This window comes from Cyprinodon variegatus, unplaced genomic scaffold, assembly GCF_000732505.1.
Source record: "Cyprinodon variegatus isolate N-32 unplaced genomic scaffold, C_variegatus-1.0 Scaffold706, whole genome shotgun sequence".
NCBI classification, from domain to species: domain Eukaryota; kingdom Metazoa; phylum Chordata; class Actinopteri; order Cyprinodontiformes; family Cyprinodontidae; genus Cyprinodon; species Cyprinodon variegatus.
In genome coordinates this window covers 367094-393322 of record NW_015151159.1, presented here as the reverse complement: position 1 = coordinate 393322, position 26229 = coordinate 367094, and the positions used below count along the sequence as shown (strand labels likewise).

General features: G+C 38.2%; 1 protein-coding gene across 4 annotated transcripts in view; it reads right to left on the bottom strand.

The window, feature by feature from the left end:
* plxnd1 (plexin D1) overlaps positions 1 to 26229 on the bottom strand; it is a 105897-nt gene that overhangs the window by 21840 nt on the left and 57828 nt on the right. The window contains exons 14-24 of one of the 4 annotated variants that reach the window (XM_015394741.1): positions 25243 to 25348; positions 21235 to 21374; positions 20659 to 20838; positions 20487 to 20571; positions 20125 to 20394; positions 14646 to 14795; positions 9242 to 9356; positions 8571 to 8678; positions 5953 to 6065; positions 4908 to 5018; positions 2174 to 2304 (exon numbers count right to left, since the gene is read on the bottom strand). In XM_015394741.1, coding sequence (XP_015250227.1) covers positions 2174 to 2304; positions 4908 to 5018; positions 5953 to 6065; positions 8571 to 8678; positions 9242 to 9356; positions 14646 to 14795; positions 20125 to 20394; positions 20487 to 20571; positions 20659 to 20838; positions 21235 to 21374; positions 25243 to 25348 — 1509 coding nt within the window. Of the gene's footprint in view, positions 1 to 2173; positions 2305 to 4907; positions 5019 to 5952; positions 6066 to 8570; positions 8679 to 9241; positions 9357 to 14645; positions 14799 to 20124; positions 20395 to 20486; positions 20572 to 20658; positions 20839 to 21234; positions 21375 to 25242; positions 25349 to 26229 lie in introns of all 4 variants that reach the window. The other 3 variants (XM_015394743.1, XM_015394740.1, XM_015394742.1) reach the window with 3 other exon arrangements.

The following is a 26229-nucleotide window of genomic DNA, read 5'->3' as shown; positions in this document are numbered from 1 at the left end:
CTGCTTTTCAGAGGAACGACGCAGAGAGCAGAGCGAATAAAAAAGAACAATGTCAGTCAGAAAAACTAAAGAATGCCCCAGAAGTGGTTAAAATTCCACTAATCCTGGAACTAGGTCATTATTAACAATTTTACTTGTCTAGCTGTTGTGGGAAAAAAGGTGCACCAGTCATTTAGCCATTTTTTTTTTACGGCTCTGTAACCAGCAGGTTAAAATGTATGAGGAAAAACTCCAATCATTTTCGGTCAATGAAGGCAATTATGCAGTTTATTCTTTGATAATTTCTTTTTTTTTTTCAATTGGATAAACATTAGGGGACCCACTTATGCCCACATAGTTAGTTTCATCCAGACTTAAAACGAACTATTAAAGAAGCTGCAGCCCTTTATTTGTCTTAGGAGACTTACAGTTTATAGGAAATAAAAATAATTGTTAAAATCATTACCAGCGCCTCAAACCTCAAAGAAATCTGCAAGTTGGTAAAGCCTGCTACGAGCATCTTTATTGTTAAGGTAAAGAAGAGTCTGCTTAGTTTACAATAAGGTACATACCTATGTATGTTTAAATATAGAAAAGGACGTATCTATATGTATTAAATGTCTGGTTCTCTTATGGCTTACTATAGCTTAGCAGATGACCTATTGTGTTTGAATCCCCAGACAGCTCCCTCTGTTAGTGTTTGTCTGAGTCTGTCAGTGGTGGCTGAGCTGTATAAGTGGCCACTTTGCAAAGGTCAACTCCAAACAAAAGGCTAAGTCATTTTTAATGGTCTGCTTTAACCTTCAGACAGAGCAATGTAGTTTAGATTTTATATCAGAAAAATAAAGGTAGGAATAATATTTACTGTTCGAAATTTCACAACCCTTAATGGCATTTCAAACATATGTCCTGAAATATAACATCCTGTTGCAACAATATTGTCTATGAAGACCATAGGTGAGACAAATTGGCGGTACCTCTGTTGTTTTTTTTTTATTTTGTACAGAACTTCAGTCTTGATAAATGTATTTTTTTTTCCTACCAAATGCCCCCAAATTTTCTTTTTCCATTTCAAAGTGTAAGCTGAGGTTCCTTGAACTAGGTACTGAAGAGGAAAAAAAGCCCACAGCATCACAGATCTTTCACCATACCTACCATGGCCATGAGCTGCTCTTCCAAGTTTTCGTCTTTTGCTTTAAACCAAGCTTACCTGGAGAGTTTTCTGGGTAAAAATCAATTTTTTTTAGACCGATTTGACAAAAGGATGCAATTTTAATCAGCTGTTTGCATTTATGATTGTAGAACAAAAAAGGCTTTTTCCTGACATTCCCAATAAATAACTTGGCTTCTTTTTTTTTTTTTTTTTTGCCAAAACAACCAGATCCAATATCTGGCGCAGCTCTCAAGCTGTGAGNTTTTTTTTTTTTTTTTTTTTTTTTTACAAACACTTCATGATCCAATATCTGGCGCAGCTCTCAAGCTGTGAGCTTTAGGAGATTTAATTTCCCTTACTTATCATCCTGCTAACTGTGCATAATGGCAAGATAAACCTGGTTCCTCTTTCTAATTACTGATACAACTGTAAAGATGGGAAATTTCAGATGAGTAACTAAACACAGATCTACCATGAACTGTACAGTATGTTCTGTTGTATTTCCCAGTCTTGAGGTGTGACTAAAGGGAATGAGAATTTCTTTCAAATCTGATGACTTTTTTCCCCACGTAAGCAGGGAGTTGCGTAATACCAGTTCAATGTTTCTCAAGACTCTTATCCACTAGAATAAACTATATAGTAGTGCGCTATCAGTGAATGTATTAAAAACAAACACATATACTGAATCCTTAGTCCTCTACATGGCCGTTTCAGGTCCAGTCTGTGCCGCATGTTTTCTTCCCCTCTCGATCCCATTTCCTGACTGTTAACTTTTTTTTAAAAAAAGGCCACTACTGCCACAAAGATAATAATAATAATAAAAACCCAAAATAATTGTTAAAGTGGGGTTTCTTTTACCACAGATTAAATATGCTTAATCAAACATTTTTTACTGTCACTTTTTAGTGAGAGATAACTGCTGCAACGTAAGATGAGTAGGTATCTCAGGCTTTAATGTAATATCATTCAATATGTCAATATATGTGTATTCTATTACAACTAAAGCCTGCACAGCATTGAAGCAGTACATTTTGCATTTACCTGTCTCTCACAGCGAAGTCCTTCTGCTGCTCCAAGGCGTGGACGAAAGTGATCAAGAAGTGCTTGTTATTAAGCAGAGTGGAGAACAGGGTGATGCCCTCCTCCACATTAGGTTGTGTCGTGTTGTTGGCCTGGTGACAGAAGATGACAGAGGCTGGGTGAAACATTTACTTCCCTGCATGATTTCACCCTAACTGGATTACACACCTGCTGTGCCCTCACTTATCATTTCCAACACCTCTCCTCTCATGTGACCTATTCTGCGAACACCTCATCTTTCTAGCGCATCCTCTTTCCTCCGATCCTCCAGGTTTTTCGCTACAGTAGCCCCCCCCGAGCCCCTTACAGTGTTTGATTGTCGCTAAATGTGCGGAGTCGACTTAATGAGTGTGGTCTATCAATGGGTGCGACTAAGCAGCGGCGTGATGAAGTCTTCCCTCTGGACCGCAGCCATATGGTGTGGTTTGCAGCCTGACAGAAGGAGAACAGGGGTGTCCATTAAGATAAATGCCCGCCTCTGAGATGTATTCGCAGTGACCTGGAAAACACTTCCTGCGAAGACAATCTGGATCCAAGGCACTTCATCACCGTCAGCCAGTCTCCCCTGGCTGCCGACCTAAAACCAGCGCTGCAATCTTTACCTTCCCTCGTTAAGACTCTGCACACACACACATGCGTGTGCTTTCACACTCAGCACATGTTAACACCCATGTGTGAAAGTGCACCCGTTCACCCAAAGCAAAGGTTAGATTCTACAAAGGGCTTTCAGGGGCAGCAGCCTGGGCTTCTAATGTTTTTTAATAAATGGACGATTGTTATTACACTATTTTATATGAAAGTTATAAGCCCATATCGGGTTAGTTGTGTAGTTTGTTAATTTTTTTTTTTTAGTTATACAACTCACCACTAGTTCAAAATGTTATAACCTAACTTACCTTCATACACCAAAAGCTCTATTTGCATTCTTCATCATTATTTAAATATATTGTGAATGTTTTTTTTATCGCGGGCATGCTCCTGTTAGATTCTGATTTGGGGTTCTTCACCACTTCACACTGTAGTTTGACCTTTCATCTCCAGAGACTCTTTGCTTTTCTTGCTACTTTAATAGACCAACTGGAGATATCTCAATCTTTAACACCTTAAACTGTTGAACCTCTAGTGCTCTTTTAATGCTTCTCACTTTAACATTACAAAGTCCTCTGCAGGTTAAGCTGTTTTATTCTTTAGGTTTTATTAATCTGCAGCAAGTTAACATTTGTAGATTTTATGGTGGCTTTGTTCCACTGTCGATTTTCCATATAGGTTTTTTCCTTTCATCTAAATTCTGAAAAAAATAAAATATATTGTGTACTCTTTCCAAATTTGAAAAGTCTACTCACTTGAGTTATAGACAATTGATCCTTTGGACAAAATTTTAACAGATTTTTTTTTATCATTATGATATACGTAGGTCGATAGACTGATTTATTTATATATTAAAATAAGGTTTATTGAAAATTATTCCTCCCATTGTAGTTTTGGTAATTTTGTAAACAACCTTTTTTGGTTAAAATAGACTTGTCAAGCATGGATCATTTCATACAAACCACAGCCCTGGTTATACCTGCCTGGATTACATTCTGCCTCCCATGAATACTGAGTAGTTTTCTGTAAGGTATTCAAAGCCTGTAAGGAAATGTTTTTTTTTTGTGTTGTTATTATTATAATTTACCAGACAAGGTAACTCAAAGTCATTTTACGTTGAATCCAGCATTAACCCTCTTCAATCTATCATATCTTATTATAGGCAACTAACCCAATCAAGGATCAGATATAAAATACACTGAAATTATGCTGCTATGTCTGAATATGTTTATGGCTATTCATCTCCCTATGACTAATGAAAAATGGGGGAAAAAACTGATATACATACAGGAATATGGTTTCTTAGGGGTATACATGCATGGGCATGAAATGTTGGTATTTATTAGCAAAAAGATTAATGACATGCAGACTTGTAGTACAGATCATATTTTTAAGGAACCTTTTAGCTATGACAAAAGATAATTATTTAAAACTTACAATTGGTTGTAGATCAATCTGTCAATCTATTGTCCTTTTTCATATGAAATAGAATGTGTGTGGTTAGAGCACCTCATCTAGTTTCAGCCAATGAGCCAACATCTTCCTATATTTGGCTTTAATTAGCTTACTGAAGATAAATTTGCTCATAGGGGAGGATTTTAAAGATATACCACTGTCTAAAAACCATCAAATAGCACAATGGCCATCATATCGGCATTAAGATAAAGTCACAAATCTCAATAAGGTTGTCCTGAGTGCTAATCATTGATAAGATCACCATGAATCCTCAGAAAGACTGAATGTTATCTAGTAGAGAATGAGATCCTGTTTTTTTTTTTTTTTTATTTAATTGATATGATTCTCCTCTTTACTCTGCATAAACAGTTATCAGGGTTCACATTAAAACACTTTACCTAAACCAGTCCTACAAATGGAGCACAGAGAGCATTTATTTAATCAATATTCAAAAGAAATCATGAGCTGAGATGTAAAAAAGCCCAAACAACAAGTTATTTATATCTCACAAAGGGGAATCTGTACAGATGATATGGATGGTCCCCACTTTAGAAACAATTCATAAAAATTGAGGAGATGAAAAGCAAAAATCTATATTTGGCAAAATATCTCTCTTTGATGTGGACCATGCCTAAGAATGACAATAGCAGACCTTCACCTGCCAGTCCTGAAGCAGCGGGTGTGTCTCTGGCAGTGCCCGAGGTCCCAGAGAGTCATTCTCGTAGTTGTGACGAACCAGGCTGTTCTCATAATCTGAACACATCTGAAAACGCACATAAAGACACACACAGAACAACTTTAAAACAAAGTATGCTGGGGTTTTTTGTAAACACAGGAAGGCGAGACTAGGAGGGAAAATAATGAGCTGGGCTCTGGTTGTTGCCGTTTGCACTGGCGTCCAGAAATATAAAAAAAGAGAAGTTATTAAAAGATTGTGTGAAAGAATCACATTGTGGTAAAACCAGAAGTTAGGAACAGAGAAAGCTTTTCTAGACAAAGTGAAGCTGAGCTAAAAGGCAGCCTTTTCAGCTCAGTCTGTCATTTGAGGACAGCTACATTTGGCCTGTGTTCTGACTGCGTCTAACGCTGCTTTGTGTGTGTAATCTCAGACAGCCAAATGCTCTTCTGGGGCATAAGGGACAGTGTTTGCTGTTTTGTGGGAAAACTTTTGATATATGATGGCAGGGATACAACAACCCAATTCTAAGTGCAGACTCTATCCATCTAGTGTCCACTCTACAACCAGTATGGCTTGAAATTGTGCAATGTCATCTATGGTTGCAAAACAGAGAGTGGGTGAGCTGAGAGAGGAAAATTTGCTTGTCTCATTGCCCGTCATTGTTCTGTATCCTTGAAAGTTTTGTCTCTATGTGTAGAAAAACAAAACAAAAAAAAAAAACAGAATTTTGCCCATAGTTTATCTAAGTGGCAGATCTCAGATCAGGAAAAATGCCTACCTATTGGGAACACATTAACTCTCCTGCAGGATACTAAACTGAGCCAAGTTTACTCAACATTTATCATGTGTTTAAAAGTTCCAAGGTGAATTTGTATCCTGCATATTACCAGCAGTGGAAAATGTTTAAAAGAGAGAGGCGGGTAGGGAGTAATACAAATATGAAAACCCCCGGTGAGAAAAATGGCAGTGTCAGTCTGCCAGGCGGACTCAGATAACAGGCTAAAAAAAGGTTTCTCACCTTGGGGAAGAAAGTGCGAGTGACAAACTGTTTGTACTCCAAGAAGGGGATGCCCTGGCTGCGATTCAGCTCTTTGGTCAGATCTGTCATGTCTGTTTGCAGCTCTGCAAAGCCTGCAAGGATGAAAAACAAAAAAAAACAAAAACAAAAAGAACTATGAAACCTGATTTCTGAATCACAAAACTTTTTTTTTACGAAGAAAAATATATAAAATGCGTCTGGGTTCTGATGCTATGATTACAGTGCAGGGTCATATCCTTGATGAATATTAAACAGAGAAAAGTGTAATCCTGTGATCTTTTTCCCTGTTTCTTTGCCAGACTGTGCAGCCCATCTCAGTACGGAGGCAAATATTTACCAAATGCCAATCACACCAACCAAATCCGGCTGAGGATTTGATCCAAAACATATGTGCAGGCAGAGGTTTACATGCAGAAACAGTATCAGCATGTCCAGGCACTGGCTCCTACCTACACACCAATGCTGCAGCAGGGCTATGTTTCAACAGAGGATAATGCTCTCCTCTAATGAGGGCCTGCAAATGTTTTATGGGAACGAGCTTCATTTCAAAACAGGGGAGACGTATTTGGGTTATATTTGTAATTTTGTTGGAGTCTGTCTATTGTGAAACAATAAAATAGCAGACTAGAGTGATTTCAGAGCACCTTACAAAAGGCTGGACTTTTTCCTTTCATCATATTTTCATATTACAACCACAAATCTTGATGTTTTTTTGTTTGGATTTTATTTCAGACCACCACTAAGCAGTGCAAGCTTTTTTATGAGAAAGAAAAGAGGACATTGTTTAAAAAAAATCCAAATAAGAACACTTAAATAAGACAGATAAAATCGAGTGTGACCAATTGCTTTTCAGACATTACCTCTATAATCTGTTATTTAATAGAAATATTTTTAACATTTAGTTGAATCCATTTTCTTAATGTATTCAGGGGTATGACGAAAGTTTTTTGCCCAGTGTTCTCTATAAATAGCCTAAGTTCAGTTAGAACAGATGGTGACTTCACACAGTCTCTGGATTTCAGTCCAGACTTTGACCAGGTATTTCTGTCCCATGGATCTGATTTGATCTGAACTAATCTGTTCTTGCTCAACACTATTTTTTAAGCAACTTCCCTGTCTCTGCTAAAAAGAAGATACACCACAGCATGATATTTCCTCCATCATGCTTTCACTGCTGAAATAGATTGTTCTAGATGATGCGCCTTTTTTCTCCTGCTTGTAGGAAGAAAAAAAAGGTTCTGTGAATGAATAAGTGCTCTAAACAGTCTCAAAGCCTTGGAGTTGAGCTTTTTTCCATCTGCATAGCCATGTTATAAACCATTTTCTTCATGTATGCTCCAGTAACCCACTCTAGTTTAATACAAAGTTCCTCTAAAGAATTACTGCAGGGCTATTATTAGCTACTTTTGTCATTATTACACTTTTTTGCTCAGTTTTTTATAAATAAAGCCCTTTGTGTATATTTACAATAACAATTGCGGTTCAGTACTGTGCGCGATGCAGCAGGTAAACAAGGAAGAGGCACACTGCAGCTAAGCCATCAATTCACACCTCCTAGTGAAGTATGAAAATAATGAAGAAAGGTCTAAGATCCAGTGTAAAAAAAAAATACACAAAAAAATTATATTGAAAGAGGGGTAAAATTAACAGCATTTGGAATGCAGTATGAATTGGTGTTCAAACTGCTGTCCTTATGAGCTACTTAAATAGCAGACGGTGACATTACTATTTATGTTGGCTCATTGCTCCTATTGCTGAAATTCTATTTAGGCTCAAAAGGGACTATCAAAACACTATCAAGATGAAAGCTTGAGATGTATAACCTTATTTTATCTCGATCAAATAATTTTTTTTGTGCACAGGCAAATAGCTGCTATGCACCTATTTAAGTTATGTCTTAAACCAGATAACATTGTTTAGTATAGATTAGATGAAAAAGGTCACATCACAAGCCATCCCTGTGCTTCTATTTTCACACAAATCTTCCTGTTTAAAGCAATATCTGAACCATTAGTTTCCTGTCGCCTTTTAGCCCTCCTTTTTTTTTTGTAGTGCTACTTTCCCCTCAGCAGCAGGATCCCTCGTTTGGTGCGCACTCACCATGAACTCGTCTACAAATCTATCTGTGTCCTCTGACTAAATAACCTCGCTTCTCTTCTCCCTCCCACGCCTCTGCTTCTTCCCCCTGCTTGGGTCTCTCATTCTCGTTCCTATCGCTTCCTCCCTCCATTTTTCTTTTTTCTCTATCCCCCCCATCTCTGCTCCATAAATCTGGGCACTCAGACATGCAGTGGCCTTCACTCTGGTCTCCTCTTTTGCTCAGATGAACATGTAAACGTAAAGATGCACAGTGGCACTCTTCCTATATGCAGGACGGACGATGTGGCCACATGCGTATGTGTGTGACTGATCATTTGTCATTTTATGTGTTTTATGAGTCATGCTTACTAGGCACAAATCTGTCCACTTTTGTGTCTCCTTCCCACTTCAGAGGAGACAACCTTAAAATCAAATGCCCTTTTGCACGCAAACACAAGGACATATTGAAACAGGCACAAACGAGGTCTACAAAGTCAGTGTTCGTCGTCTAAACCTACCTTTCCGGATCTCATCTCTGATCTGGGACTCCATCTCTTCCATTTGGAGAAGAGTTTTCTGCCAGTAGCGTTCAGCTCTCCGGCTCTTTGTGCAGTAGACAACAAGAGCTGCAAACAACAGCAAAGAGTGAGAAGAACAACCCCTGTTTCACACACTAAGGAGTCAAAAAGGCTCCAAAAGATATTCATTAACAGTTTTCAGAACAAAGCTTCTCTTTCATTGTTTTTTTAAATAAATTCAATTTGTTACAGATAGAATGAAACATTATCCATGTTGTGTAACAGCTAAATATAATTCATGCACCCAGCCTCACATCACTAGCATCACCGATAAAATGTCTGGCAGAAAACAGAAGGGCTTTTGTGAATATATGATCCAAAATAGAAAACGGTGTGAAAATACACACTGGCACTAATTTTCAACCATACACCTCGCAAGCAGACCACATCAGTCTCTGATAACAATGAACAGCACACGGACACACACAAAGACAAAGGGAGTAACACTACAGTCTTTGTGTGTCTGATACTAAAGTGGGATGAAGCAATTGCAGGAAACTACAAGCTTAGAATTCCTTTTATCGCTTTCCACATCTGGAGCATCCATTGCTGCAGCAGGCAAACATCCATCATCCTCTGGAAAAGCACTTGTGCGTGTGTGCTGGACCTACCCACTGTGCACAACAGCAGCAGCACGCAGCACACCACAATGGACACCACGATGGCCATCTCGCTGCCGCCAAGCTGCACTTTGGTGATCATGTGGCGAAAGTTCCCCACTTGCACCTGGAAGAGAAAGAAAAGCAGCATTGAAAACTGGGTCACATTTCCTGAACATCATTCCTACCTTTTTGTTGTGAACTTATCTTACTGAGGTAATCCTAAAAACCAACGGTCATAATGACCATGAAATGTGATGGTTTTAGTACTTCCCTCTATCATTTTATCAGTGTGTAGCTTTTGATGAAAATGAACATGATATAGGAAGCACAAATGCAGAAACAACAGCTGTGTTTAATTAAATATGATTGAAATATAATTAAATCACAAATGTAACAAATTAGATGATATCATTTAACCCCAGGTCTTGAACTTCAGTATAACTGCAGCTGATGTTACTTAGGCAGATTTACAGGAAATGTTTATATCAACTATTAGCCAGTCTAATAGTCTACCAATGGCAAGCTGTTCTGTTCTTTAAATCCTCAAAAACAGCTATAAAAATAAAGTTTTAAGACAATGAATGGCTTTAAATGAAGAATAATTAATTGTTATTAAATTAAACTATTCAAACGAGATGTAGTGAATAAAAACAAATTAAAAAAAAAACTTAAATGACACTTAGTTATGGGCTGGCCAAGATAATAAAGGGTTGAAGTTTTAAAGATTAACAACATGACATTCATATGGTTTTAGGTCCTTGCGCCAAATGAATGTTTACTGAAGTGATGCCAGGTGCTAGTTAGATGCCAGAATAAGGCTCCTGGACTTCTCTATAACTTACATGGATGACAAATGTAATCACTTGGAAATATTTTTGGATGTGCAAAACACAGAGTAATGGTGTTGAAGGTGAAGGATAACACAAGTCACTCTATTAAGGTGACAGGATTTAAATTTACAGAAGTTTGTAATCGAGATGTTTCATCATTTTAGCAGCAGAAGGAATAACTGTTGCTTTTATGGTCTTGTTGTGAACACCTACATCCTACCTACATCACATTTCTATTTTAACTCTGGGTAAATAATGGCATGATGTGGTACTTTTACTTAAACATATCATTATTTAAATTTATACTGCCTCCAGTTTAATGAGAACTGAAGAAAAGTGCTGGTGCTGGACCTACTGTGCTACCTAAGATTTTTTTTTTCTTAGTGACTGACCTGGTAGATAGCTTACCAAGTCAAACACAATAGGGACATGCTTGAAGTTGAAACTGGAAAGTAAATTAATGAGATAAAAACAATAGAAGTAAAAATCAAAGCATATCAGGCAAATTGAATTCTAATGTTTGGGTTGGAATGAAATGTTGCTACTTGAAATTTCCTTTTACATCTTGAAACCATAAAAAATAGATTTTTATTTAGAAATGCAGTAAATGTAGAAAACAATGTTTTAATCTTCTTATTAATTAATGAAAAAAAGCATAGTGTAAATATTTTGGGTGCTTTCAAATGTCTTCTCTTGGTGAGAAACTTGGAAAGATTTTACCAAAATAAAACTTCTCTTCATCCCGTAAATTCAATGCAAAAAGTACCCAGGTTGGGAATTGAACCTGCAACCTTCTTGCTGCAAGGCAGCAGTGCTACCCACTGAGCATATACATACGTCTGAATTCATATTGAGCCTAAAAATAAAATAGATTCTCACTTTTCTAAGCTGTGTGTTCATAATATCCTCATGACCTTTGTCCAACATGTCTGTGACCTGCTTTCAGAGAACAACAATAGTTTCCCTCTGAATTTAATCAGATTTCCCCTGCAACATTTCCACCAAGTTTAAAGCTTGTTTACCAAAGTTCAAAATCCCATTAGCATCAAAGTACAATATTTACAGCCTGTAGATAACTCTCTGACTTCATTTTCAGAGTTAAAATCCTCATGTACTGAAATAAATTAAACTTTATTACAACTTGGCTGTTAAAAATAATAAATAATAAAATTGTAACATTGCATACTTTGACATACTGTATATTAGTTTAGCAATATTAATACTCCATATATTATATATATATTTATTAAGTGTGCAGTTTATTTGGAATCATCATAACTAACTCTGAGGATAAAATCAATGCAGCAGCGTTTCAGAAAGGCTTGAAACGAGCAGTGGATGTTAGCAGCGGTAAATAAAGCTGCTGTAGACTAAATAAAATGAAATAAAGGAATAAACCTCTCAAGGTGAGTTAATTTTAGCTACTGTCCCTGGGTATGTGCTTGAGGTATAATAACCTTTTATTTTCCTTTTCTTTTAAATTTCTATCCCACAACATACAGGCGGTAAAGTGTATTTGAAAGACAGATACAAAGATGAAGAGAGAAAGATAAGGAAAACAGAGCAGGTATAAGAAGGAACAACATTAAAGGAGTCATTTAGTATATTTTTATCCCAGAACTGCACCAGAATAGCACATTCAGATTCACATATGAAAATACTTTTTTCCCCCTGTGCTTTATGCAGCTTCTCAGTTAATCTTAAGTCATGAACAAGCCCTTTAAGCTCTTGTCTTTTTCAGTCTCTTTACTCCCAGGCTTTGCTGAAACCTTTGCCCCTTTTAGCTGCAAAGTGGAGCCTCTAAAAGCCCACTGCAAGCCCACCAAGTAATTATTTTTTAACTGATTTCGAAAAAAAAACTTTTCTAATCTACAGTGCTGGGTAATATCATTCACATCCCTTGAACTTTTTACATTTTTTCCTCATTACAATGCAACCTTTATTTTGTGATTTTCATTTGTTAGTTCAACACAAAGGGCTGTTAAACTGTGGAAAGGCAGTAAAATATTTTAAATAAAAATCTACAATTTCCCCTACAAGGATTTTTGGGGTTTCAAAAATCTTTTGAAACCTCAAAACAAACTACAGTAAGACCAGTTTATTTCAGTAATCTAATTACTTCAGAGGTTTGTTGGAGAACATGTGAAGAAATACCATGAAGATTTAGAAACACAGCTGACATGTCAGGGAAAAATGAGTAGGTTTAAGTTATAAAACAAAATATATATAATTTGATATTCTTCATATCGGCACAACCGCAAACCTACCAAGACACTGAAGTCCAACTAAACTGGCAGGTTGAATAATCAGAGCAATAATCATACAGAAAACCAAGAATCTCTGGGTTATTCTGAAGGAGCTGCAGAAATCCTAAATTCAGGTTGGAGAATCTGAAGACAGGAAACCTATTAGTCATGTTCTCCACAAAGCTGACCTCTTTGGAAGGCAGGTAGGAAGATAGTTGAAGGAATCGTGAAAGAACTTAGGCTAAAAGTTTTCCTCAAGACACATAAGGGATCCAGCAGATATCTGGAAGAAACTGCTATGGTTAGATGAGACAAAATTATAACTTTTTGTCCTACAATCTGAAACCCAGTAGTAGAAATATCATGTTATGGTAGCAATTTTGCTTAGCAGGGATTCGGAAGCTGGTCTGAGAAGATCAGTGGAGCAAGAAGCAAAGCTTAAGACTGAATAAAAAAGGTTTTTGTACTTGATCACAGGCTTGGTCTTTTGTACTAGAAATTTCAAAAATATTACTGTACTTATCTTACCATTACCACCTGTTCAAAAGTAATGGATATACTTTGATATATACTCCAAAAAATAGAAGCAAAAGATTTTTTTTTTTTTTCAAAATGATGATTCAAAGCCACAATAGTTCAAATATACAGCATATATTTAATATCTATTCTTAGGACTTGGTTTCAGCCTTTCACATTTATTCCACTATGCATATTTAGTTTCTAAAAAACAAGAACACATTTTTCTAAGTACCCTACTTAAAGCATGTGCAGCTAAGCATTCCTTAATAAGGGCACAGGTGCTGGTTCATACAGAGAAATGCCCATCCATTTTGTAATGGAGACAGGTGCAGATGCAAATAGAAACCCATACTGTAGGTTATGAAAAATCTTCCCTCTGTTCTGAAGAGTCGCCCAGCTCAAACTAACCCAGATTTGTTAAGATGCGAACTTTCCCTTCTGCCTTTTGATAAGTCAGCACAGTTCTCTGTGGTCCTTGCTCCCTCCTCATCTGCAATCCCAGCATACTTCATAAAAAGAGACTCAGATAAAAAACCCTCCAATCCTCACACCAAATCCTTCTTCATACTACTCTCTGGGGGAACCAAACTCATTGGGCTCTCTGCTGTCAGCATTCCTTCATCCTTCTTCCAGTTTTGGTGCTTATTTACACGGCACAGCCGGAGAAGGCCTTCTTTTTCCAGAGACTTCACTGCTGTGACCCGGTGTAATGGAGGGGAAAATGCCATTGTTCCATGTTCCTGTTTTGCTCAGGGTAGAAAAACATTGCTTCCTCACGTCTACTGCTGCTGTACTTCAGAGCCAAGCACAACACAGGCATGCAAAAATAGATCTGCCTCTGAAAGTAAGAGAAAAAAACACTAATGGCCGCAAAACTTTGCCTGAACGCAGCATATAGGCATTTATTTAAATCTGCCGACACAAAAGAAAATAAATGCTAGGGCTATATTTACAGCCTTGTCAAATCCCCACACTTCTCGATTGCTCATGTGCAGACAGCCCACCCATTACTGTTATGACACCTCCTCTGACCCTTGCCCTCCGTTCAAGTGGTTGCTAATTACCCCTGTTTATTCTGAGTGATCTTGATCGACAGAAGGGGCGGGCAGCTACCTGAGCATGCCACAGGTACACAAGAGGGAACTGAGGGAGTAATGAGTTTCTTATTCCTATTTCTGTAAAAAGAAAATGGAGGAAAATGCTCTCAGAGCGCAACTCAGCTGAGGAAATTTCAGAGCTATCTTATCAAACCCCAATCAGTTCAGCTCATTTAAAATATGGTTGAAATGCTTTACTCCTAATAAAGCTCTCCTAAAACAGACCAAAATGGATAACAACGTGTGAAAGATAGAAACCCGTTAGTAGGACAGATTTATGCTTTTATTTTCTAACTTGGAAGAAAAACAATCCCACTGGGAAGTTAGATCACCACTGACTCAGAATAATGGTGCAGCAACGTGAGTGAGAAAACAGAAAGGCGTAAAGATCTGTTGATAAATACAGCATGTCACTGTTTTGTTGTTACGTTGTGTCACTAAGTGACAGCTCAACACTCCAGCTAATGTTATAGTGTCATGGTAGGATACCCGAAACCATTCATAAAACACGGCGGTGTGGCTAAGACATCTTACATTCGGCGCATGGGTTTATGCACACCAGATCTGTTTGAGTTAACATCACAGATGGTCCTGATTCTGACTAAATATTTGGCTTAAATGCTAAATGACAGATGGATGAGGAGCTGGAATTATTAAGGTCTGTTGAGCAATATTTTCAAAAGGAGATTAGATAGAGTATGGCTGTGTTGTTCATACTTACGGTGACAGGAAGTTCACTTTCGCTGGAACTCAGCTGCCCGTTGATGGTGCAGTGGAACAGCTGGTCATTATGGAAGCTGATGTTACAGGGATAGGAGCCAATCATCACCAAGTATTCCTCCGGCACTAGCTCGAGCTCGCTCGGCACTTTCTGCTGCAGAAGAAATTTAAAAAGCAATATCAGCTGTGCAGCGCTGAGATTTGGGTCCACTTTGAACAGGCCTGGATCATATAGATGCAAATCTTTCACTCAATGTAAAGCAGGCTACAATACTACCATTTGTCCTATTGAATAAATGTTCACATTTTACAGGGTAATTCTGTTAGATAGACCCACACAAATGTTCAACCATTAAAATACCTGAAAAGAGTAATGTGCTTTTTTTTATTTAGCATCCTCTACAATCATTCTACAGAATACAACCCATTGGAAACAGTTTCCTTCAGATTTCAGTTAATTGGAAAATGGGTACAACATCCAGTGTGATAGATAATAGAACAAATAAAACAACCAGCGCTTTAATGGGATGGATTAGCATAGAGCAGATCAACATTCTAGAATAACCCAGTCAAAGTGTTAACCTAAATCCAGCAGAGAAGCGATGGTGAGATGTAAAAACTGCTGATTACAGATGCTCTCCATCCAGTCTGATGGATCTTAAAAAAATAGGAATGAGCTTATATCTTCTTCTCTAAATGTCCAAAGCTTGCTGCTAAAGTCTTGCTGCTAATTACAGCAAAGGGTGTAGTGCTCAGTTTGAAAATTACACACACTATTTACTGATTATGTGATTATTATAGGAAACAGGATACATATACATTTATAATAAGGAGAGTAAAGGGGTTAAAATATAAGCACATCATGTTTTTATATTTCAAATGTAAAGAAAACCTGAAATGCATTATGTGAATTTCTTTTTACTTAAAAAATATATTTATGACTAGAAGTTTTAATGAAATGCTTGATTGAACTTCACCTTTCCCCAAACAATCCCACTGATCCTGTCTGAGTCCAGAATTACAGTCTCAGCGCCTTTACAGAAATCTGTAGCAATAAATCTCACTGTCCTACTTCTATCCACGCCCCCCCATCCTCCTCATCTTCCTCACTGCTGGGAGCTATGGTAATTAAAGGGACCCTCCTCTGATTTTGCGCTTTACGTGTGACTTTAAGTCATGCGGAGTGGCAGACCTCAACCGTTTAATACAGTTCCACTTTGTCTTCTTGAGGTCCACAGGGAGCTTTCTACAGTCTGAAAGAGATGATTCCTACTGCAGGTGACATCGTCTCCACTGCTTTGGGCTTTACACACTGTTGGCTTGGAAAGTGAAGGATGTTTATCTGCCAGTTAGGGTTCAGTAACATTTTTAATTAGGAAGCATTTTGGGAAATTTGTAAAGCTGGGCCTCATCTAAAGTCACTCCAAGCATGTCTATTAATCTAAAAGTGAGGATAGATCAGCATTTTCTACTTCATCTCACATTTATGCATCTGCTGCAAATTCCAAAGTGATCTGAAAGGATGAGATTAAATTGGTGGATTATTCCTTTAATGTGAAATACATAAAGACTCTGTGGGTTTTATGGATTTCTACTTAGAGCTTCTTCTGCAGACAGTTAATTTGGGCCTGCAGGGATTTTTTTATTGGGTCTCATTTTTACTGCTTAACTTGTTCAATGCAAAAACACTCTGTTCTGATCAGTGGTGGTTGGTCCTTTTCAAGATTAGGGCTCTGCATCAAAGGTCCAGCCAGTTGAGTGTTCTGCAGAAAATCTTGAATCTTCTGTAAAGTTGGACCTTATATGGCTTTAGAACACTGTAGATGAAATGATCACAGCATGAAAGCTCTATTGCCTATTGGGACTAGAGCTTCTTCTTCCTCTCTCTTTGAGCTTAGTCTAGTTGTCCTTAATCTGCATTTTGTCAAAAACCAAAATGCTCAGCTGAGTTTGGCATCACAAGCCTGTCAGTTTAGATTAGGTTAAAGAACCCAACAGCATCATTGCTCCCTGTCTTTTTCCATCATCCTGAAATGTGCCTCCGGTTTGACCTCTGAACTTTAAACACTTGATTCTATAGCATTTCAGATGGATTCAAGATATAAACAGGACTTTTTCAAAGGGTGGTTCTTTCCCTTAGCAGCTGTTATGTTGGAAATTCGCTGCTGTCCACATTTATGACCCTCCTTCATTAAGTATAACGTAAATGTTGCAAAAAGGATGATATACGACCTTTAACATTTTAATAAGGTCAATCTTTAAAGTGAGAAAAATATTTTTAATGCAATACAAAATGGAAACTCCAAAAGTAGTAGAGATGTATTTTAACATGTACCTTTTATTCTTTATGGAAATTCATCATGATCACATGACTGAAGCATGCTTTGATTATTTATTAAAAGGATGACCAGACCTACAAAGAATCTGCCCCATTTATTTAAAACTGCAACTTCCTTCAATACAATTAGGCCAAGTGAGGAAGTGTGTGCGTGTGTATCTCCAGAGGGGTCTCCTTTCTGTGATTACACCCAGAGGGTCCCTACAGGATGCAGCCTCTTAAATCTCTGTCAAAAACTGCTTTGTCATACCAAACACATACACAAAATAAATGAGGTTTTGATTGATATGGAGAAAATGTGTCATATTTTCACAAAAAACATGGTTGGATCAAGCAGATTTTTCATAAATCCAAAGAAAGATGCAGAGCACATCCACACCTCTGATCCTGGCTGACTAACAAGCTTCCTATTAAACAAACACATTCTTTCTGCAGCCTCCCCTCCCCTCAGGTCCATCACAACTGGAATCCACCCTCCTAAATAAAGCAGGAAACAACAGACAAGTCACCCATGTAGGCAGGCTGAGACAGCGATTCCTGCAGCGACCTCCTCCCAGCACACACTCACACATGAAGCGGAGGTGGCATCATGTTCAGACATCCTTGTCTGTGCTGTTCCATGTGCGTGTCGTGCAATGTCACAGCCGGCAGCCCTTTAACGTGATGGATTCAAGCAGACAGGTGCTTAAATCAGCCAGAACGCACAAACATGGGGCCTCCCACTGAGCTGCCACCACGCTCCTTCCTACCCCACTCACACCTCCAACAGAAATCAACATGCTAAGGAGGGAAGGGTCTTTGATGTGTTTTATGTGCCTCTGGTTTATGCGAATATAAATAAGGACACACTCGGCTCTCTCTGATGTACACTTTTAAGTAAAGATGCAAAAGAGAAAAAAGGAAATATCATCACTTGTTGGTGGTTTTTAGTCTTCAGAAATATTCTTGTTAGTGGGTTAGCTTGGCCAGCTGACAGACCAGACTGGCTCAGTCTCTATAGAAATACATGATGACTTGCAGGATGAATTCTGCCTCTACAATACTTTGACATGACATAAAACTTACTTTTCAGCCTCTCCGTTCATCAAATCAACAATTAGGATTTCTAAGCACACAGTTAATAGCTACAGTGCCCTCCATAGTTAGCAGCCTGAATTAAGATATGCAAAAGTCTTGAAATAAATGAATATTTTAGCATGGAAGATCAGTCAAACTTTGAAAATACAAAATTGTCTAACTTGAGTACATTGGTTAAATTGAAGATTATAGCTCACTTTATGGAAATACAGTTTTTGACATATTACTACTTACTTAATTATTACTGATACCCCAGTTATTGGTATCTCTAACACCTCTGATGCACTTTTTTGTTGTTTTAAAGAGAATTAAAGGGTTAAAGAACATTTCATAGTGATGCCGTCCTGTTTGATTGGCTGCAAATATATCATCACACAAAAGCTTATTTCTTTCACGTTATCTTCAAAAGGGTAAATGCAAGAAAACATACCATCCACAAGTCAGACAGCAGCTATTATAAAACAAAAATAAGAGGGCACTGGAACTACACGTATGACAAAAGAGGTTTGAGAAGGACCCACGTTTACTTTACAATACCACACAGTTACCAGGATAATAAGGGAGGTTCTCTGTTCTTCTCTGGGCAAACAGTTTTACAACCGCAACTAATATACCTGATATTTGTACTTTTTTCAGAAATACTAATGTTTGTACTCTAATTTACTTTTAAATTAACATTAAAAGCACAGAATAAATGCTAATAAACTCACATGCACAGCTAAGAAACTCCACCTTATACCTGCACAAAATTACAATGCAGAGTTTTGTTTTTCTATGCACAGGCAGAGTGGAACCTGAGGTGAGAATGTGACAGCTGAATATAATTTAACAGCTAGTGTGTTTCTGTTGTTTTTGTTTCTGTATTAAAACAAAAGATTGAATACTGGTGGGAAATGAAATGCAAAGAGAAACAAGAATCGACATAAAACCATAAAAATATTTTCAGTCAACCCTCAGTTCATATTACTCTGTATAATTCAATAATAAAACATGGCGCTCATGATAGAGATTCTTTATGTTTACTTTTGAATTTCCTGCATGTGTGCAGCTCTGGTAGAAACCTTGCTTTTTTACATATGTTTGAATAAATCATGTTTAATGTTATAATGACTAAGTGCCAGGTAAAAGGGGTTTCTGAACTTGTAATTACATGGGGGAGACTCAGGATCAAATCATAAAAAAACAATAAACCTGCCCAAGTTAAAGACTTAATGAGTAGATATTCTATGTTCTATCTAATCTATTAACAATACAGGTAATTATTCTGGTTTACTCTAAACCAACTTGACAGGCTCTGTTATTGGGTCTGGTTGGCTGAGCAGGTAGAAGACAGGAAGTGGCTTAGAGCTCCAGCCTGACACAAAACAATGTTAGAGAATAGGCCTTAACGTGAAGTTCAGAGCTTAGTCATTGAGCTAAGACTAAAACTATAATAATAGTTATGAGAAGAAATAATTGAAAAACAGACAGTCTATCCCTGAATCAGCAAGCTTTCAATCACGTGATTTTCTTTGAAAGGAATATATATATATATATATATATATATATATATAAACTTGTAGTTTATGCTCTGCTTTAGGGCAGCAATGGTTGCTCCTTTGCCAACCAGAGAGGAACTGAGAGTAGATTTGTCACCTGAATGGTAATTCTCACTTCCCGTAATAAGCAGATAAAAAACAAAAAAAAAGCATCATACATTGACGTGGGAAAACATTAAATAGCAAGACTGTTTAGATCTTCATTCCCACTTCAATAAGTGATGCCAATATATGGCAGGCAGCTGTACCAGCCTTTTCCCAATATTTAAGTTAAACTGAATTCACCGACATCGTCAAACCAATGGGAAACCAAGTCTCTGAATAAACTCAGGTACGCTTTTATGGCTGAACCGGATGGCTTTAAGGAAATCAAACAGAGTAAAAAAAAAAAAAGAAAACAACATACACTTACTGATTAACTTGAATAATTCTTAATTATCTACTACAAATATCAAGGAGATGTCATCAAAAAAGCTGTTCAATATGAAAAAAAAAACAGACCAGCATGTCTCTCTATCTTTACTCACATTGATGATTAGAGTCAGCGGCTCTCCTGAATGGTGTTTGATCTGCTTCTCCTTGTTGGCGGTGAAGAACTGAGGGTCCTCCACATATCCCAACTGAAAGTGCTCTTTATGATTCTCTCTGTCATTCTCCACAGTCCTGTCATCAGAGAAGCTGGGGCTGTCCCCTGTGTAGCGGACCCCATTCAATATAAACTGCACAGATGTTTCCTGGGACTGGCTGGACTCCGGAGACAGACAGATGATAGTAGAGGTGGACTGCACGGTGCAGTTCTGCAACAGATTAGGACAGATATAAATCTAAGACAGACTTTTTAGATAATAATATTGTGTTTTGCATGTAGGATGGCTTATGCATCGCTTACTGTTTGCCCTATTTCCAGAACATGCATGATGACACTCTGAACCAGATTAAACCCTTGACCTTTAACTGTGATGGTCCTGCCACCACTGCAACACAAACACAAAATAATTTTTACATTTTAATCAGAAAGACAAGTCCATAATTCCCTCAGAGTGTTCAAACAGGGTATACACCTGAGGAAGCTCTTAGTTGGGTGGATGGAGCTGATAGTTGGGTTCTTCTCATAGGTGTACATTTCGCTTAGCTCCATTTCCTGACAAGGATGGTCCTCAAACTCCACACACACGGTCACCGGCTCAGAATCCACCTCCAAGGTTGGAGGCATGATGCATTTAATCATTTGATCTGTTTTTCTGGAAAGAAAAATATGTCAAAAGACATAAATATCAACACTCGAGATTTTTAGAGAAAAAAGTTGAATCCAAAAAATGTTTCTGATTACAGCTGCAGTTACATTTTGTGCTGCTTGGCAGACTTTCACAAGAATGGTGGAGCTATTTTGGTATGCGCTATGGCAACAGCTAGAAGTGCTGAATTTAATCTTGTGAGAAGTTATGCAGAACTTGTAAAGCAATGCACTCTGAATATTTAATTGTCACTTCATGCATTTAATATCTGCTATTGAAAAAGGAAAGCTATTATGTGGAAAGGAGAAAGAAACCATGCAAATGATTTCTAATTGTAATGGGTAGAAACTTGCAAAGCAGACAACTTGAAAAGGAAAAGGTTAAAAACTAGCTTGTACTCACTCTGTGATGGTGCATTCCTGTGTTTTGTTGACCTTGACTCTAACCTGTGAGCCAATGTCTAAATGTTTTCCATGAATTGTCACTCTGGTTCCTCCAGCAGAAGAACCATTCTTTGGATCTATGAAATGCACACTGGGGACCTGCGTTCAGAATAACGATGCAACACACAGAAAACAAGACAGCGGATTTATAACGGGACACACAGCAATGTCTCTCACTGGCTTAATTAGACAAAATTTCTTCTTCATGATGCTTTTCTTTGCAACACATAAAACCACTTCACAGAGATTTAAATGTCCAATTTCTGCAGATTGGCAGAGATGGTGGTGACTATAACAGCAGAGACATGAATAAAACTGTGAAGACAGCCCACGTTGCAGCACGTTTCTGTGCTGCTGAAGCCATTAGCTGGCCCAGGCCAAACTAGTTCAACAACTCTGTACTTTCTTGCAGTATTTTTACAAAATGCAGTTAATACTGCTGGATTTTACTTGGATGCCCCAAAATAAAATCTACTTTCGATGTTCATTTAGAAAATCTTGGACATTATTATTCAATTGGCTCAAATTAAAGTCAAGGTTGCTACTGGGAGGAAAAAAGATGAAAAGAAAAGTGCTCCAACATAAGAAGTGAAAACTGGGAATGTAAAAAAGTTGAACACAGGTGGCTGCAGTCTGGACTCCAGGTTCATTATACGGTGAGGAAAATAAGTATTTGATCACTGCTATTTTGCAAGCTCTCCCACTTCGAAATCATGGAGGGCGTCTGAAATTGTCATCGTAGGTGCATTTGTATGATACAGCTGCATATGAATTTCTGAACACCTAACTATCAGCTAGAATTCTGCCTGTTAGTTTTCCTTCAAAATGTCCACCTCCACTCCATTTATTATCCTAAATTAGATGCATATGTTTGAGATCGTTGGCTGCAAAAGACACATAAAACCAGTAAGAGTCCAACTACTACAGTAACAAGGCCAAGACCAAAGAGCTGTCCAAAGAGACTAGAGACAAAATTGTACACCTCCACAAGGCTGGAAAGGGCTTTAGGGAAATTGCCAAGCAAAAAAGGTCCACTGTTGGAGCAATCATTAGAAAATGGAAGAAACTAAGTATGACTGCCAATCTCCCTCGGGCTGGTGCTTCATGCAAGATCTCACCTCATGGGATCTCAATGATCTTAAGAAAGGTGAGAAATCACCCCAGAACTACAAAGGAGGAGCTGGTCAATGAATTGAAAAAAAGGTGGGACCACCGTTTTTAAGCTTGCTGTTGGTAATACACTAAGATGTCATGGTTTGATATCATGCATGGCACAGAAGGTTTAAACAGCTAAACTCCTTCCTAACAATGAACAGCAGCTTCCATGTCTTCAGGTTTCTGTGCGCACTACAGTATGGAGTCTGCTCTTGTCAAGGTCTACAGTTGATTTCTCTATTTTTATTTCATTTTGAGGCACTAGTGGTTCATTTTTCAACAGTAGGCTGACAGGAAATGGGATATGAGAGAGGGGGGGAGAAATGCGGCAAAGGAATACAGGTCGGATTCAAACCCAGGTTGGCCGTGTTGAGGACTAAGGCCTTCGTACATGGGTCGTGCGCGCTAAGCACTGTGTCACCTGCCACTCATTTCTCCATCTTATAGCACTGGACTGATAATAATAATCCTACTTGAAGGATGGGGACTTTTTTTGTCAGCAGGTGAAAGATCACAAAAATCCCACATGACTTTTCTCAAGGGTCCATCTTAGGGCCTCTCCTATTCAAAGACATCAACACATGGATTTGCAAACAATGTTCTTCATTGGAATCAGAACAAAACTGAAGTAATATTTTAGGTGCAAATGAAGTGTTTAAAAGTTAGCACATCACTTCAGTTAATAAAACTAGAAACCACTAATTAGGTTTGAAATCTAGGTGTATTGGTGGACCTTTAAAGGCACATGAAGACACTAGAAAAGCCTGTCTTCCACCACCTAAAGAACATCTCAATGTTTAGAGTTGATTAAGACAACAGTGTCTTCACAGGTCTGTCTAGAAAGTCAATCGGACAGCTGCAGTTGATCCAGGATGCTGCCGCCTGAATCCTAACTACAACTAAGAAGGCGGAGCACATCACTCTGAGACAGAGAAAGAAAAAACAAACAAGTCAGTGGGGAGGCTTAATAGCTATGAACAGAGAGAGAGCCATAGTTTCAATCTGTCAACACAACTATCATTTGTGGACTTCATAAATCTGGCCTAAGTGCACAATTGGAAAGAAAAAAAACCATTACTAAAATAGAACCACGAGATTACCAGTTTGTAATGAGTTTCATGTAAGGTACACAGCAAACATGTGGAAGATGTTCTGGTTGCATACAACATGAACTGAACATTTTGGCTAATATTCAAAATACTCTGTAATATAGGAAAACTATCACTGAGCATCAAGCTGAACAAACAATCCCCATTGAGAAACATGTTAAGAGTATCTATTGGACATGGGATATGAAAGCCAATCAGAGGTGAGGCTTGCTTAAATATGAAAAGCTGAAGAGAGAAAAACTACAAAACTTGCAGCTGTAAAGTAAGGCGATGAAAGGAAGTATAGTCATGGGGAGGGAGCATTTTTCATTTGCAAATAATTTATGTTTTCACTTATGTGTTTGTGTACACTGCAAAAACAATCTACAAATAAGTAAAAAGATATATAGTGTATTTACCCTTAATTTCAGTAGGTATCTGCCAATGAAATTAGTATGTTTACTCTTAAAATAATATAATTAGATAATATGCACTTGAAATAAGACAATGCAATTGTTTTTTCTTATTTCAAATGTAAATTGTCTTGTTCCATTGGCAAAGTGTCTCACTTACCTCCTCAATTCAAGATAAAATGCACTTATAAAAAAAAAAAAAGACTTATTATGATTTAACATTTTTGCAGTGTAGGACATGAAATCTCAAAACAAACTGTAGTATATGGTTGGGGAAATGTTTTTTTTATATAAAGCTGCTGATGAATGTGTATGCAAAAAAGTATGCATGGACACACAACCTATATACATAGAAACTATATGTATATATAAAGATAGTCCTGGGGCGAAACATCCTCATTCATATCTGAAGCTACCGAATCAGCATTCCTGCTTTTTCAAAACTTTCTATCCCCTCCATGAACCTCGCCTCCAGAGGTGGCTCTTATCCTTGCTGACAGGATTCACTTCCTCAGTGAGCAGGGATGGGGCAGACCTATTGTGCTTCTCTGTGTCAATGTGGGTGGAAGGAGGCAGATGTTTCCGTTCAGAATTTTGAGGAAGGAGATGCAGCAGCGACACACATCCTGTCTCCTAAACAGTTTTTCCCCTTTTTCCCTATATCTTCCCCTTCAGCCTTGCTCTCTCATTGAGCATCTTAGAGATAAAAAGGAAAAAAAAGCCTAAGAGGAGTTCCCACAGCAGAAACCCTCCTCTAAACTCTCTGTTACAGTTTCTTCATCTTTATGTATCATGATGGGTTTTCAGATTGGGGTTATTTCTCTGCGGGATGACTCATGGACAGAGCTGCCCTCAGAAGCTTCTGAAACGATGCTGTGAATTATGAAAGACTCTTTGTCTATGAACACACAGAAACAAATGGCTTACATGGGTATTTCCACAGGCTGAATGTCCTTACTCCAATGAGATGTTTGCGTGGGCAGAGGTTAATTTCCACAGCCCTGGCCAGGTTCCATTGGCCACTGATAAATTCAGAGTAAAGGGGGCATTCTAGCAGTCTCTATATTTGTTTTTGTTGGAAGAGAAAACTACATGACAATTGCTCCTAGCTTCAGCTCAGATGGATGTTTGAAGATTCCCACACACCAGCATTCCTCTGAACCATAAAACACATCTGTTAACACTCAGCTGACACTCTTGGGAAGGCCTTCCCAGTGGGAAGGAAAAGAAAAGAGAAGAATGCGGAGGAAGAAACGGACAGAAGGGAAAGCAAAACACCAACAGGAGAGTCGGAGGCTGATGAATACTCACCAAGTATGCAAAGCTTTCCTTTGACATCCCCATCCCGCTCTGATCCACTTCCACACGAACAGAATCCGTCCTGTCATGTTCAGACCTCCCGGTGCGACACACGAGCCTGAGGATGGAGCATCACAGCGAGAGATCAGTTAATAAAAACACAATCTGGATAACACAATACAGCATACAATTTTGATTTAATAAGGACTTTAATCAAGCCAAATTGTGTGTGAGGGAAATCAGATCATGACGGCTAAACAAAGACATAATATATCTCAGAGAATGGCCCTTATGAGCTAATTCATCAATCCCTATTGGATTTACATATTGAATCAAATAAAGCCTCCAAGGTATCAGATATGAGCAGATGTAAAGTTCAAAGCCCCCCTGACCAAATACGTCTAGCCACAAAGGAGATTAGGAGGGCTGCTGAGGCTTGTTCTCTTGCCTCCTGGCTGTGATTAAACCCTCTGCCACCACTGCACGCTCTGCTGGGACGACTCGTATTAATGACACAGTGGAGAACCTAGGCACAGGGACCCACTGCTCTGGGACCTCAGTGGGATAAATGTACCAGGGGCGGGATATAACCTTTATCTCTTCAATGATCCCCTCCAGGTTGACAGCTTGTTGGTTTATTTAGTCTGCTGCCTGCTGCTGCAGAGGTTAGAAACTCTCAGCTAGTGATTTGATGACTAGAAGAAATTGTTGGGAATTTGAAGAGCTAAATTATTCAAACCTATAGGACTTCTTCATATTTCCTCATCTTATAAAAAGATTTTTAACCTGATTTCATGCAATAAACTAACACAAACTACTGCACACTGAAAAGGAGAAAGACAAAGAATATATGGTTTTTAAAATCTCTGAGGATTTTGTTTGCCTCCCCTTTTGCAATGACATCCTTAAATCAAATTACTGCAACTAATTTTCCTCTTAATTATCATAGTTAGTAGCCAGTCTATGCATATCCATATATCAGTACACATATAATTGTCC